Source organism: Dreissena polymorpha, chromosome 8 (assembly GCF_020536995.1).
Source record: "Dreissena polymorpha isolate Duluth1 chromosome 8, UMN_Dpol_1.0, whole genome shotgun sequence".
Taxonomy (NCBI): domain Eukaryota; kingdom Metazoa; phylum Mollusca; class Bivalvia; order Myida; family Dreissenidae; genus Dreissena; species Dreissena polymorpha.
Genome location: NC_068362.1, coordinates 11,069,527 through 11,081,002, shown reverse-complemented (window position 1 = coordinate 11,081,002; position 11,476 = coordinate 11,069,527). Strand labels below are relative to the sequence as shown.

The 11,476-nt window shown below is 38.6% G+C and overlaps 1 protein-coding gene across 1 annotated transcript; it reads right to left on the bottom strand.

The window, feature by feature from the left end:
• Positions 1-1,164: 1,164 nt before the first annotated feature.
• On the bottom strand, positions 1,165-3,328 carry LOC127842358 (uncharacterized). Its single transcript, XM_052371819.1, has one exon. It carries the CDS (start codon positions 3,326-3,328, stop codon positions 2,066-2,068), a length of 1,263 nt encoding a protein of 420 aa, XP_052227779.1. The 3' UTR covers positions 1,165-2,065.
• Positions 3,329-11,476: the final 8,148 nt, after the last annotated feature.

Here is an 11,476-nt window from a genome sequence, read left to right as displayed (position 1 = left end):
AAGACTTTGTAGATGGCTTGCAGCTTGCAATCTCGCTGCAACGAGCAAAAGCATGAAATGCAAATAGAAACATGGCAGCAAATAGTTTTTCATGGTAGTGAGTTTCGCAAGTATGCTTTAGAGCAAATATTAATTTATCTAAAAGATCAATAGTGATAGGTAAGCGCAAGTCGTAAGATGGTGACAAGCGTTGCGCACCTTTAATTAAGGACGATATAAGGAAATGACAAGTGGGGTCTGTCACGTTTTGCAGCTTATGTGCATAGCTTATGCCTGAAAGGTAAGTGGTAATGGATTTCACGGACATAGGTTTTTGGTGAAGGAAAGCCACAAACAGGGCTAGAGTCGTGACAGAAAGGGGCAAAGAGATAGTAGAAATGGAAAAAACTTGACAAAACTCATGAAATAGCCGCCAACCGCGCTTGTATGTCTCCATAGTTGAAGGTGCAAGAGAAGCATTTAGCAAATGTTCAAACCCTTGCACAATACCTCTGGCTTGAGATGTGGAGCTATGACTGTAGGATGTGGGTTGCAGAAGGGCGCTAACGCTTTGAACCGTTGAATCTGAAATCGAGAAAGACTGTCTGCGATACTGTTGTCTTTTCCCCTAACATGACGGGCTCGGAAGATGATGTTTAGGTCGAGACATTGCAAAACCAGCTTTCTGAGCAGGTACATTATACAGCTTATTTTCGAGGTTTGCTTGTTTATGATTGACACTAATGCTTCATTATCAGTGTTGAAAACCACTGTGTGATTCCGCCAAAGGGACCCCCATGTGAATACCGCAATGACAATAGGATATAATTCAAGGAAGGTAATATTTGCTTTATGCCAGCTTTCTGGAAAAGGCCCGTAAAACCAATTGTTCTTGTAAATTGCTCCGTAACCTTTTGATCCAGATGCGTCTGTATACAAGCCAAGACTATCGCTGGAGAGTCTTTTTTCATTGATGAAAAAAGAGGTCCCATTGAAATGTGTGAGGAACCTTAACCACACCATCATGTCATGTTTTGCCGGAGACCTTAACTTGACCCTGTAATGTAACTTTTTAACACCAATAGACAAATCTATCAGGCGTCGTAAGAAAGCCCTCCCAGGTGTGACGACTGAACAGGCAAAATTTAGTAGCCCTATGATGGATAAGAGTTCACGGAGTGTACAGGTATTTCTTGATCTTAAGTCGCACAGAAGCCTAGCTGTTTTTGCAAGTTTGTCTTTAGGTAGACGGGCCTGCATTTGAATTGAATCTAATGTTATGCCTAGGAAAGTCATGACAGGTGATGGAGAAAATGTTTTCTCTGCATTCAAGGGCACCTTAATCAACGCACACATTTGGCAGAAAGAGTCTAGGGCCTCTTTAGCTTCATGAAAGGTTGGTGCAAGAAAAAGGAAATCATCAAGAATCTTGACGATGTGACGAATACCGAACTTGTTAATGGCTATCCACTTCAATGCAGAGCTAAAAGTCTCAAAAATCCTACAGCTTGACGAAGCTCCCATTGGGAGGCATTTGTCATAGTAGTATTTGTTATCCCATCTAAAGCCTAGAAGACCGTAGTCAGATGGATGTACAGGGATAATGCGGAATGCTGAACAGATGTCTGTTTTGGCCATGTATGAATTTCTACCAAGGGATTTGATTATTTTTATAGCGTCATCTACATTTTCATAAGAAACTTCTGTGAAATCTGGCGGGATTTGGCCATTTACTGACGTTCCAGTGTGACGAGGGTATGACAGGTGGTGAATCATTCTAAAATCGCCAGATTCCTTTTTTGGAACAACTCCAATTGGCGATACTTTAAATTCGGCAAAGGGTTGTTTGTCATACGGGCCATTTATTCGTTCTGCTTGCACTTCCTTGGCTAATTTTCTAGAAATTATCTCAGGATGCTCTTTTGCGGATTTAAGATTTGGGCTATCAGAGCTAGTTCTATCGCCACAGAAATTAAGTTTAAACCCAGACTTAAAACCTTCCACGAGATATTTTTTGTCGTCAGCATCATAACCATCTAGAAGGGTATGTAATATTTGCCAATTGACAGGAGTGGGTAAAGGATCGTTACTTATTATTTGACCTGTTTTGTTGGTTAGACCTGTTTTGGTTGTTAGAACTGTTCTGGTTGTCTGACCTGTTTTGGTTGTTTGACCTGATTTGATGTGCTTGACCTGGGTTTGATTTGAACCTGGACTGATCGGCTCCTGAAGTTCTATTCCAGCATTTAAACTGGGGATGATTGCCGGAGCATGTTCTGCATCTGTGGGAGAAACTGCAGCCGTTGCATGTTTCTCCCCTATTAAACCGGTTACAGGTTTTACTGGATTGGCCCGTTTGTGGGCCGGTTGACCGAAAGGGCTGCCTCTGATTCAACGCTTTGATGTAAAGCTCGTGGTGAATGGAGTCCCAAGGGAAGGGGTGGTTTTGACGTAACTGACGAAAGTTTGAATCGTAGAAATGCCAGTTTCCACGGGCTTTGGCAATAGCGCGTACAGTGTTGCAGTACTGCGCTAGTTGTTCGGCAGAGTCTGGATATTTTTGCCTATACACTGAAGAAAAAACGGCAAAAGTATCTGTCCACTGCTCGATGTTTAAAAATTTTCGTGAGGTCATAGGGGTCAGGGACTGTATACCTTCACTAGAAATTGTTATGTTAAAAGTGTCAGCAGACTTACTGAAAGCAGTGGAAAAATCCACAAATTCATTAGCCCAAATTTTTTCTTTGACCTTGAGGGGAACTGAAGCGTAAAGAGGTATGGACGGTGACGTTTGAAGGGATATAGAATTATTCAAAATTGATGGGATCCCAGAAATACCAGTACCTGTGAAAGTGCTATGTTCTGTTTGCACAATGTTGTAGTTTGGAAGATTGTTCCAGTGTCCCTCATGTTGGATTGATTGAATCCCACGATCATTCAGATGCTGTTCTTGATCAGTCGTTGGAGTGGATGTCTGGGGCATGTTTTTCCCCAAAATTTCAGAGATCTTCCGCTCCACTAAGCTCTCCAGTGTACTGGAAATATTGTCCACTATCTGTCTTGTCATTTGTGTGTGTACATCGACACCAGGCTGGGATTGGTTGCCGATGATTTGGCTTGTTAAACGAGAATCGCCCTCATTTACAGCCTGGGATTGGTTCCCGGACAGTCCAGGCGTGTCTAAAACCGGTCTTCTTGCTGCCCTATTTCGGGTATTTTCAGTTATTGCCAAAATGGCAGGGTCATTCGTGTTTACACTGGTTGTGGCGGTATGTGAGGCCGTTGTTTTCGCCCTTTTCTTGGTCATTGTCGGTGGAACATCGCTGTTCTTCCGTTTCTTCGGAGGCATGTTGGAGCTGAAATGAGTTCGAAGCAAACGTTAGCAAGTTCGCCCTTTTTATAACTGAATATCCCTGAACTACACTCTTGACATGATTTATCTCGCAATGACTTAAATTTATATAGCAAAGTTAAGCCATAATATTATCATACCATGGAATTGATGTATAAACAAGTAAGTTACAGTGCACCTAAATGTGTTAAAATAAATCCATCCACAATTCACATCCAATCAAATGTGACACGCACATTTAACCAAATGTGACCGCGCTAAAGCCTACAGGCTCGCAGACAGTGGGATATACTACACAAATTAGCTCAATAAATCCATCCACAATTCACATTCAATAAAATGCGACAAGCACACTCAACCAAATGTGACCGCGTTAAAGCCTACTGGCTCGCAGACAGTGGGATATACTACACACAAATTAGTTAAATAAAACGTCCACAATTCACATTCAATTAAACGTGACAGGCACGCTCGATCAAATGTGACCGCGTTAAAGCCCACAGGCTCGCAGACAGTGGGAGGTATGACAAATACAAACAACCACAATTCACACAAATAATGTGACCGCGTTTAAGGCAAATGGCTCGCAGACAGTGGTAATAAACCTTAAAAACCCACCACAATTCACCAAAATGTGACCGCGATAAAGCCTAATGGCTCGCAGACAGTGGGGGTATGTTAAAACAAAAAAGAGAGCCCAATCACATTCACATTACAAATCAGACCCGTATGCAGCCGACTGGCTGCATAAAGCGAGGTATATCAAATATAATCATAATAAAAACAACCATACAACATACATGAAAACAATACACCTGACTGCATTTAAAGGCTAGCAGTCACAAACACTGGGTATACTATATAAGCTGACACTGGCTACATATGTAGCAACATATCAAATAAAAACTGTATTAAATGTACACCTGGTTCGAAATCAGTTTTTAGTTACAATGGAATTATCTGATTCATCAATTATGTAATATAAATGCTTATTTCGATCGTATTATCGTATACTGCTTTTAGTGACCAATAACCAACATTCTGGACATTTGCGATCAGCATTGACTTTGATTTCATTACATATTGGAGAAGTGAAAAGCAGATATATTAAAACTATACTCCCCTAGAATACTTTATGTAGAATTCTTCACAGCTCTCATAACTGCATGCCGCAACGACCTGTAGAAGCGATATTGACCAAATTGGGTAAGGTGGACCCCGTCTGCTGCAAATATCTGTGTCTGAGCACCGAAGAGACGTCTGTGACTCCAGAATGTAATAGATGGATGAGATTCCAGTAATGTCTTTAGAATTGAGTTTGCGTGGCGTCGTTTTGCCTCGTATTCCTCTACGCTTACATTCCGAGGCCTCAAACGTGTGAACAATTCACATATAACAACCTTCTTTACACTGTAGTCCTTCAAGAGCAGGATGCCAATCTCCTCTAATGTACTCGCCACAGTTAATGGCAATATCCCGGAGTTTGTGCCGATCCCACAATCAATGTCGTTCTCACCGAGCTGAATTACAACAACTTGTGGCTTGTGAATTGTAAGGAAATTGTCAAATCGTCGCTTAAACTTGTCAGTGCTTACGTGTCTCTGGTTATTTCCGCAAACGCACAGCCCACCTAGGCCCATATGTATCACCTCGCATTCCGTCAGGTCGTAGTTGGCAGGCAGGGAATGATGCCGAAAGCTCTCATGTATTCTACGGATGAAACTATGCCCTAAAATCGCTACAGACATTCTTTGTTGTTTTCCCTCCATTTTGAAACAAAGGAAATCGTCCGGTGCACTTACTGAAAACTGTAAATTTGTCAAAACTTGGTAATTTGTAGTATAGTTTTCAATAGTATTCCATGCCGTGCACAAATTGACAAATAAATATCACTTTCCAATCAATAATGTTCCAAAAATAAACGTATAAATTCAAATAAAACGAATTTTTTCCATTGTTCCTTTGTTTAGCCGCTTGCCTTCTAGAACACTAACAATGAACTGGTTTGATCCGGTTCTAACCTTGTTTACAGGGAAAATAGCCGAGCGTATCCGATTGTTCTGTAGATAGGCTACAGTCTATCTGATTGCCGTTCCTTTCACCCAACGCATAAAAAACACTGATACGGTATTTCGTATAGTTTGTCTTTATGCACTTGTTGAAATGCTTTTGACATGTCATTATTTCAATTTAATACTGCACATGTAGCATCATATGTCACCAAAACTGCTAAATAAACAACAGGTGTGTTGCTTATATTACACATATTCACAATCAACAAAGAAATCTAGACATGGCTTCTATTGAAGCACGTAATGTGAGCAGGATGTACCAAAACAATTGGTTAAAACAAGAACTGTAGGCGCTTGCACCTGTATGACAGTTGAGTAAACCGAGCTCTCTTGCGTGATGAATCAAAATGTTTTGTAATGTTTAACATATCATTTGGTACCCACACAAAAAGATATGTAAAAAATCAGTACAAATAGATGATATTGAATATTCCTATTTGGTTTAACTATTGATTCATTAAATGACCCCACTCTAGTTCAACAAAATATGTGCATTATGTTAAATATTATATACATATATATGTCAGAGACACATATGGACTGTCAGTTGTAGTGGCAGCCATTGTATGAATACGTTTTTTGGCACTATGACCTTGAACTTTGACCTAGTGACCTGAAAATCAAGAGGGGTCATCTGCTAGTCAAGATCAATGTTCCTATGAAGTTTCATGATCCTAGGCGTAAGCATTCTTGATTTATCATCCAGAAACCATTATACTATTTCGAGTCACTTTGACCTTGACCTTTGACCTAAAAATCAATAGGGGTCATCTGCCAGTCATGATCAATGTTCCTATATGAAGTTTCATGATCCTAGGCGTAAGCATTCTTGAGTTATCTGGAAACCGTTTTATTGTTTTGAGTCACTGTGATCTTGACCTTTGACCTAGTGACCTGAAAATCAATAGAGATCATCTGCCAGTCATGACCAATGTACATATGAAGTTTCATGATCATAGGCCTAAGCGTTCTTGAGTTATCATCCGGAAACCATCTGGTGGACGGACCGACGGACTGAGTGACGGACCGACATGAGCAAAACAACATATTCCCCCTTCTTCGAAGAGGGGCATAATTATACTTCCAAAATATTGTCACATAAGTATTTCAAGCATACAGCAGGAACGTTGAAGGTGCATAAACACTAATATTTACAGCAGTATCATAGTATTTTGAAAGAATTGAGTAAATAACCTTAACTTCATTGACGTTGCCAATAATATTATAATGCTGTTCTATAGAGAGTGCAAATGGTATAATTTGTCAAGAGTGGCTCACCTGAGATAAAAAGAAATGACCTGTTTTTTGCAGCCCAAGATATCAATGAAACAAATGTTCTAACCAAGTTTCATGAAGAATGAACAACAAATGGCCCCCTGGCGGCCATGTTTTTTTTAACAGAGCTGAACCATTTTAAACTCTTCCAAGATATGTCCAAATTTCATGAAGATAATGTCTTCTAGACTGTTCTCATGTTTTCACTATATACATATAAAGAAAACTGCCCCACTGCCTGGTGCCCATGTTTTTCCACTTATCACAACTATTTTCAAACTCGTCCGAGACATCCACATTACTAATGTCTTGACAAACTTTTATGATGATTAAGCAAAAAATGTGACTTCTAGAGTGGTCACAATCTTTTTTACTATATAAATATAAGGAAATAGACCCCCCTCTCGCGGCCATGTTTTTTTTATAGATGCAAACCATTTTCAAACTCAACTGTCGTATCCAGGTGTGGTAGTGTGGTCTCACTTACTTACGCAAGTGATCTGGTCACGGGATGGTTACGAGTTATGTAACTTTGTGAGCACTTATGTAATGCGGAAATATTAATTCCAGAATCGCTTATTTCCGGTCAGGATAACACTGCTGACTACCCGGCTACAAAAAGTCCACATATTTATGCGGAAAATGTTTGGACAATTGTATGCAGAGTATTGGAATAGTCAATTTCCACACCTTTTTCGCAGTTTTTCGAGAATTAAACAAAAAAGCGAGGTGAAGTATGCGGACATTTGTATGTGGAATAATGTTTAAAAATGGGGACATTTGTTTGCGGAAACCATAGATATATGCGGACATTTATATGTGGAAACAGCAAATATATGTGGACATTTTTATGAGGAAAAATTCGGACAATTATATGTGGAAAAAATGCGGACAATTATATGCGGACAATTTTCCGCATGCAATTACAGCCTAGAGATACCAGGGGGGTAGTTTATAGTAAGAGTTCAACAATTAATTGTTGAGTTTAAATTTAAACAAGAGGGCCAAGATGGCCCTAGTTCGCTCACCTGAAAGGAGTCGGTTCATTCAATCTTAACCAAATGTCAAACTTGACCTAGATATTGTCCAGACAAACATCCTGGTCAAGTTTCATCATTATTTCATCTGCGAGTCATGATCAATGTACCTATAAAGTTTCATGGTCCTAGGCATAAGCATTCTTGAGTTAACATCCGGAAACCATTTTCTAAGTTTAGTTACCGTGACCTTGACAGCCATTGTGTGAATACGTTTTTTGGCAATGTGACGTTGACCTTTGACCTAGTGACCTGATAATCAATAGGGGTCATCTGCAAGTCATGATCAATATACCTATAAAGTTTCATGAACCTAGGCATAAGCGTTCTTGAGTTATCATCCAGAAACCATTTTACTATTTCAGGTCACCATGACCTTGACCTAGTGACCTGAAAATCAATAGGGGTCATCTGCGAGTCATGATCGTTTTACTAATGAAGTTTCATGATCCTAGGCATAAGCGTTCTTGAGTTATCTTTCAGAAACCATTTTACTATTTCAGGTCACCGTGACCTTGACCTTTGACCTAGTGACCTAAAAATCAATAGGGTTCATCTCCGAGTTATGATCAATGTACCTATGAAGTTTCATGATCCTAGGCTTAAGTGTTCGTGAGTAATCATCTGGAAACCATTTTACTATTTCGGGTCACCGTGACCTTGACCTTCGACCTAGTGACCTGAAAAGCAAAAGGGGTCATGATCAATGTACCTATGAAGTTTAATGATCCTAGGCCTTAGCGTTCTTGAGTTATCATCCGAAACCATTTTACTATTTCGGGTCATCGTGACCTTGACCTTTGACCTAGTGATCTGATAATCTATAGGGGTCATCTGCGAATCATGATCAATATACCTACGAAGTTTCATGATCCTAGGCCTCAGCGTTCTTGAGTTATCTTCCAGAAACCATTTTACTATTTCAGGTCACTGTGACCTTGACCTTTGACCTAGTTACCTGAAAATCAATAAGGTTCATCTACGAGTTATGATCAATGTACCTATGAAGTTTCATGATCCTAGGCCTAAGCGTTCTTGAGTTATCATCCTGAAACCATTTTACTATTTCGGGTCATCTTGACCTTGACCTTTGACCTTTGACCTAGTGACCTGAAAATCAATATTGCTTATCTGCGAGTCATGATCACTGTATCTATGAAGTTTTATGATCCAAGGCATAAGTGCTCTTTTTTGGTGCTTGAAGGAACATTTTAGTCACTCTGACCCTGTTGATCAGAAAGTCAATGTATTTTTTAATGTCAATGATATATAGTCAATATGCTAGTTTCAACTATGTTAACCCATGTTTAAGTGACGGATATGATATAAAAAAACTGGTGGTTTTACAACAAGCGGGCATATGTGACTTCAATCCAAAACACATGAAATAGATAGTTACAGGCTTTGATGACACAGTGAAATGACTGATGGCAAATTGCGCTCTTAAAATGTGACCCATTTGACTTCAGAGTATATTATTTCTGCAGACCTGAACAAGATATGCTGTGAGACAATTTAGTTTGTCATATATACGTACACGATCGCTGAAATGATGAATACAGGGACAAAAATTGACCTAGTCAAACCTAGTTATTTTATACATTCCAATTATGGAAATTGAAATAAACTTAACAAAGACTGTCCACTTACTTAATCCAATTCATACTGCACATTGTGTTTCATCATTGTCAGCTAAACTGTATAAATTTACATTATTAATATAAAATTACACTTATTTGTATTCACAAATTTATCCGCTCCTTAAAGACATATTTAGATCAGGATGTACTTGATCAAATATCACATTATACAAATCTGCACCTGTAGAGGCGAAACAAAATACCCAAATATTTTCGTGACATAAAGTACATTTTGAGAATGCTGTAAAGATGAATTACTAACATAAAACAACTCAGTTAACCGCCATTTGTAACACTGTCAGCCTAGGCTGGTCAAAGTCATGGCAAAAAAGAGTTAATGATAACATGATTTTTTTATGAACCATTGTGTTAGTTAATTAACAGCTCATGAACTCCAAATGACACCAAAAAGGTTAATACAAGTAGTTTTGTTCAGGGATTTCAGAAGACGCAGAAGCCTGCGTTTTGACGCTAGCAAATAAAAAATGACTTGTTTTTGACGCAACCCTCTTTTCTGCCATGCATCATTTTGATGCATCGAAAATTTGACCTGTACGTCAGTCAGTTATCGAGTTCCATGATAATAAATCCCACTGTGCTCTTAATTGAAATTAATGTTTCTGTATTTGAAACTCGGTCTTTAAGCGAGGGAATACCCCGGGCGTTGTTTATCTTATCTCATCTCCTCCAATACACATGTCACCTTCTAAATAGTGCGTGCGCACTAACTGGGTAATTAGCAGCAGCGATTACATGAAAATTGATTGACCATCCCATAGTTGCAGTTTTTTTTGCAAACTTGTAGACGGCACGGTTAAAGTAAGTCGGCAAAAGTAATTAAAGAAAAAACAAAATTGATCAAAGGTCTATTAATTACATAGATCCACTAGTAAGTCCAGCGAGTTTTGTCAGTTTGTTAATCCAGCAATAATTACGAGTAACACCCATCTTATATAAACTGGCATCACAGTTCATTTTTTATACTAACATATTTTGGACATGTGTAGACTATTCGGATAAATAGTAATACTAGATGTTCCATGCATTTTGATTGTGTTTTGTTAGAAAAGCTATCAAAGGGAGGATGATAATATAATGACGATAAATATGTGATGAAAAGGTGCTACCGGTACATACCTTAAATTGCTTAAATGTGTTAAAAGACTTAAATGTTTTAAAAGGAAGTAGATTTTAATGTACCAATTCATTAAAATATGTTGTGTTCTTATCATCGTATTGTTATTTAATAAAGCAATATAACTTTTTAAGATATTATGTTACTCTTAGAGCATATTTTGATCTACAAAATTGAATAATACAGACGAAAACACAATTAACGCGCTTCAAAATTGACCCCAGCATTTTTCAATTTGACTCCTCAAAATTTCAGTCCAGGGGTCATTGACTCCTGGTTTTTAAAATCTATTGAAATCCCTGTTTGTTATTCATGAACTTTTCATGAATCTGTGGTCCATTATAAGGCTAACAAGTTAAGTAATCACAGTTTCACATTTACATTTTACTACACACTAACTACACAAAGTAAAATAATAAACTTTACCATAATTTATAAAAATTTGGTTCATGGACTTTCAGTTTGTAAATAAAGAAATTCATTTATTGTATGATAAATCAATTAAAAAGGTGCATACATTTAATTTTATTATCATAAATTTGAACAAGGGCTGTTTGTAAAACATGCATGCCCCCCATATGGGCTGTCCGTTGTAATGGCAGCCATTGTGTGAATACGATTTTTGTCACTGTGACCTTGACCTTTGACCTTGTGACCTGAAAATCAATAGGGGTCATCTGCGAGTCACGATCAATGTACCTATGAAGTGTCATGATCCTAGGCAAAAGCGTTCTTGAGTTATCATCCGAAAATCATTTTACTATTTCGGGTCACAGTGACCTTGACCTTTGACCTAGTGACCTCAAAATCAATAGGGGTCATCTGCGACTCATGATCAATCTACCCATGAAGTTTCATGATCCTAGGCGTATGCGTTCTTGAGTTATCATCCGGAAACCATTTTACTATTTCGGGTCTCCGTGACCTTGACCTTTGACCTAGTGACCTCAAAATCAATAGGGGTCATCTGCGACTCATGATCAATC

Excerpts from the sequence above, each read along its gene's own strand:
- LOC127842358 (XM_052371819.1), bottom strand. The coding sequence starts at position 3,328 with ATGCCTCCGAAGAAACGGAAGAACAGCGATGTTCCACCGACAATGACC.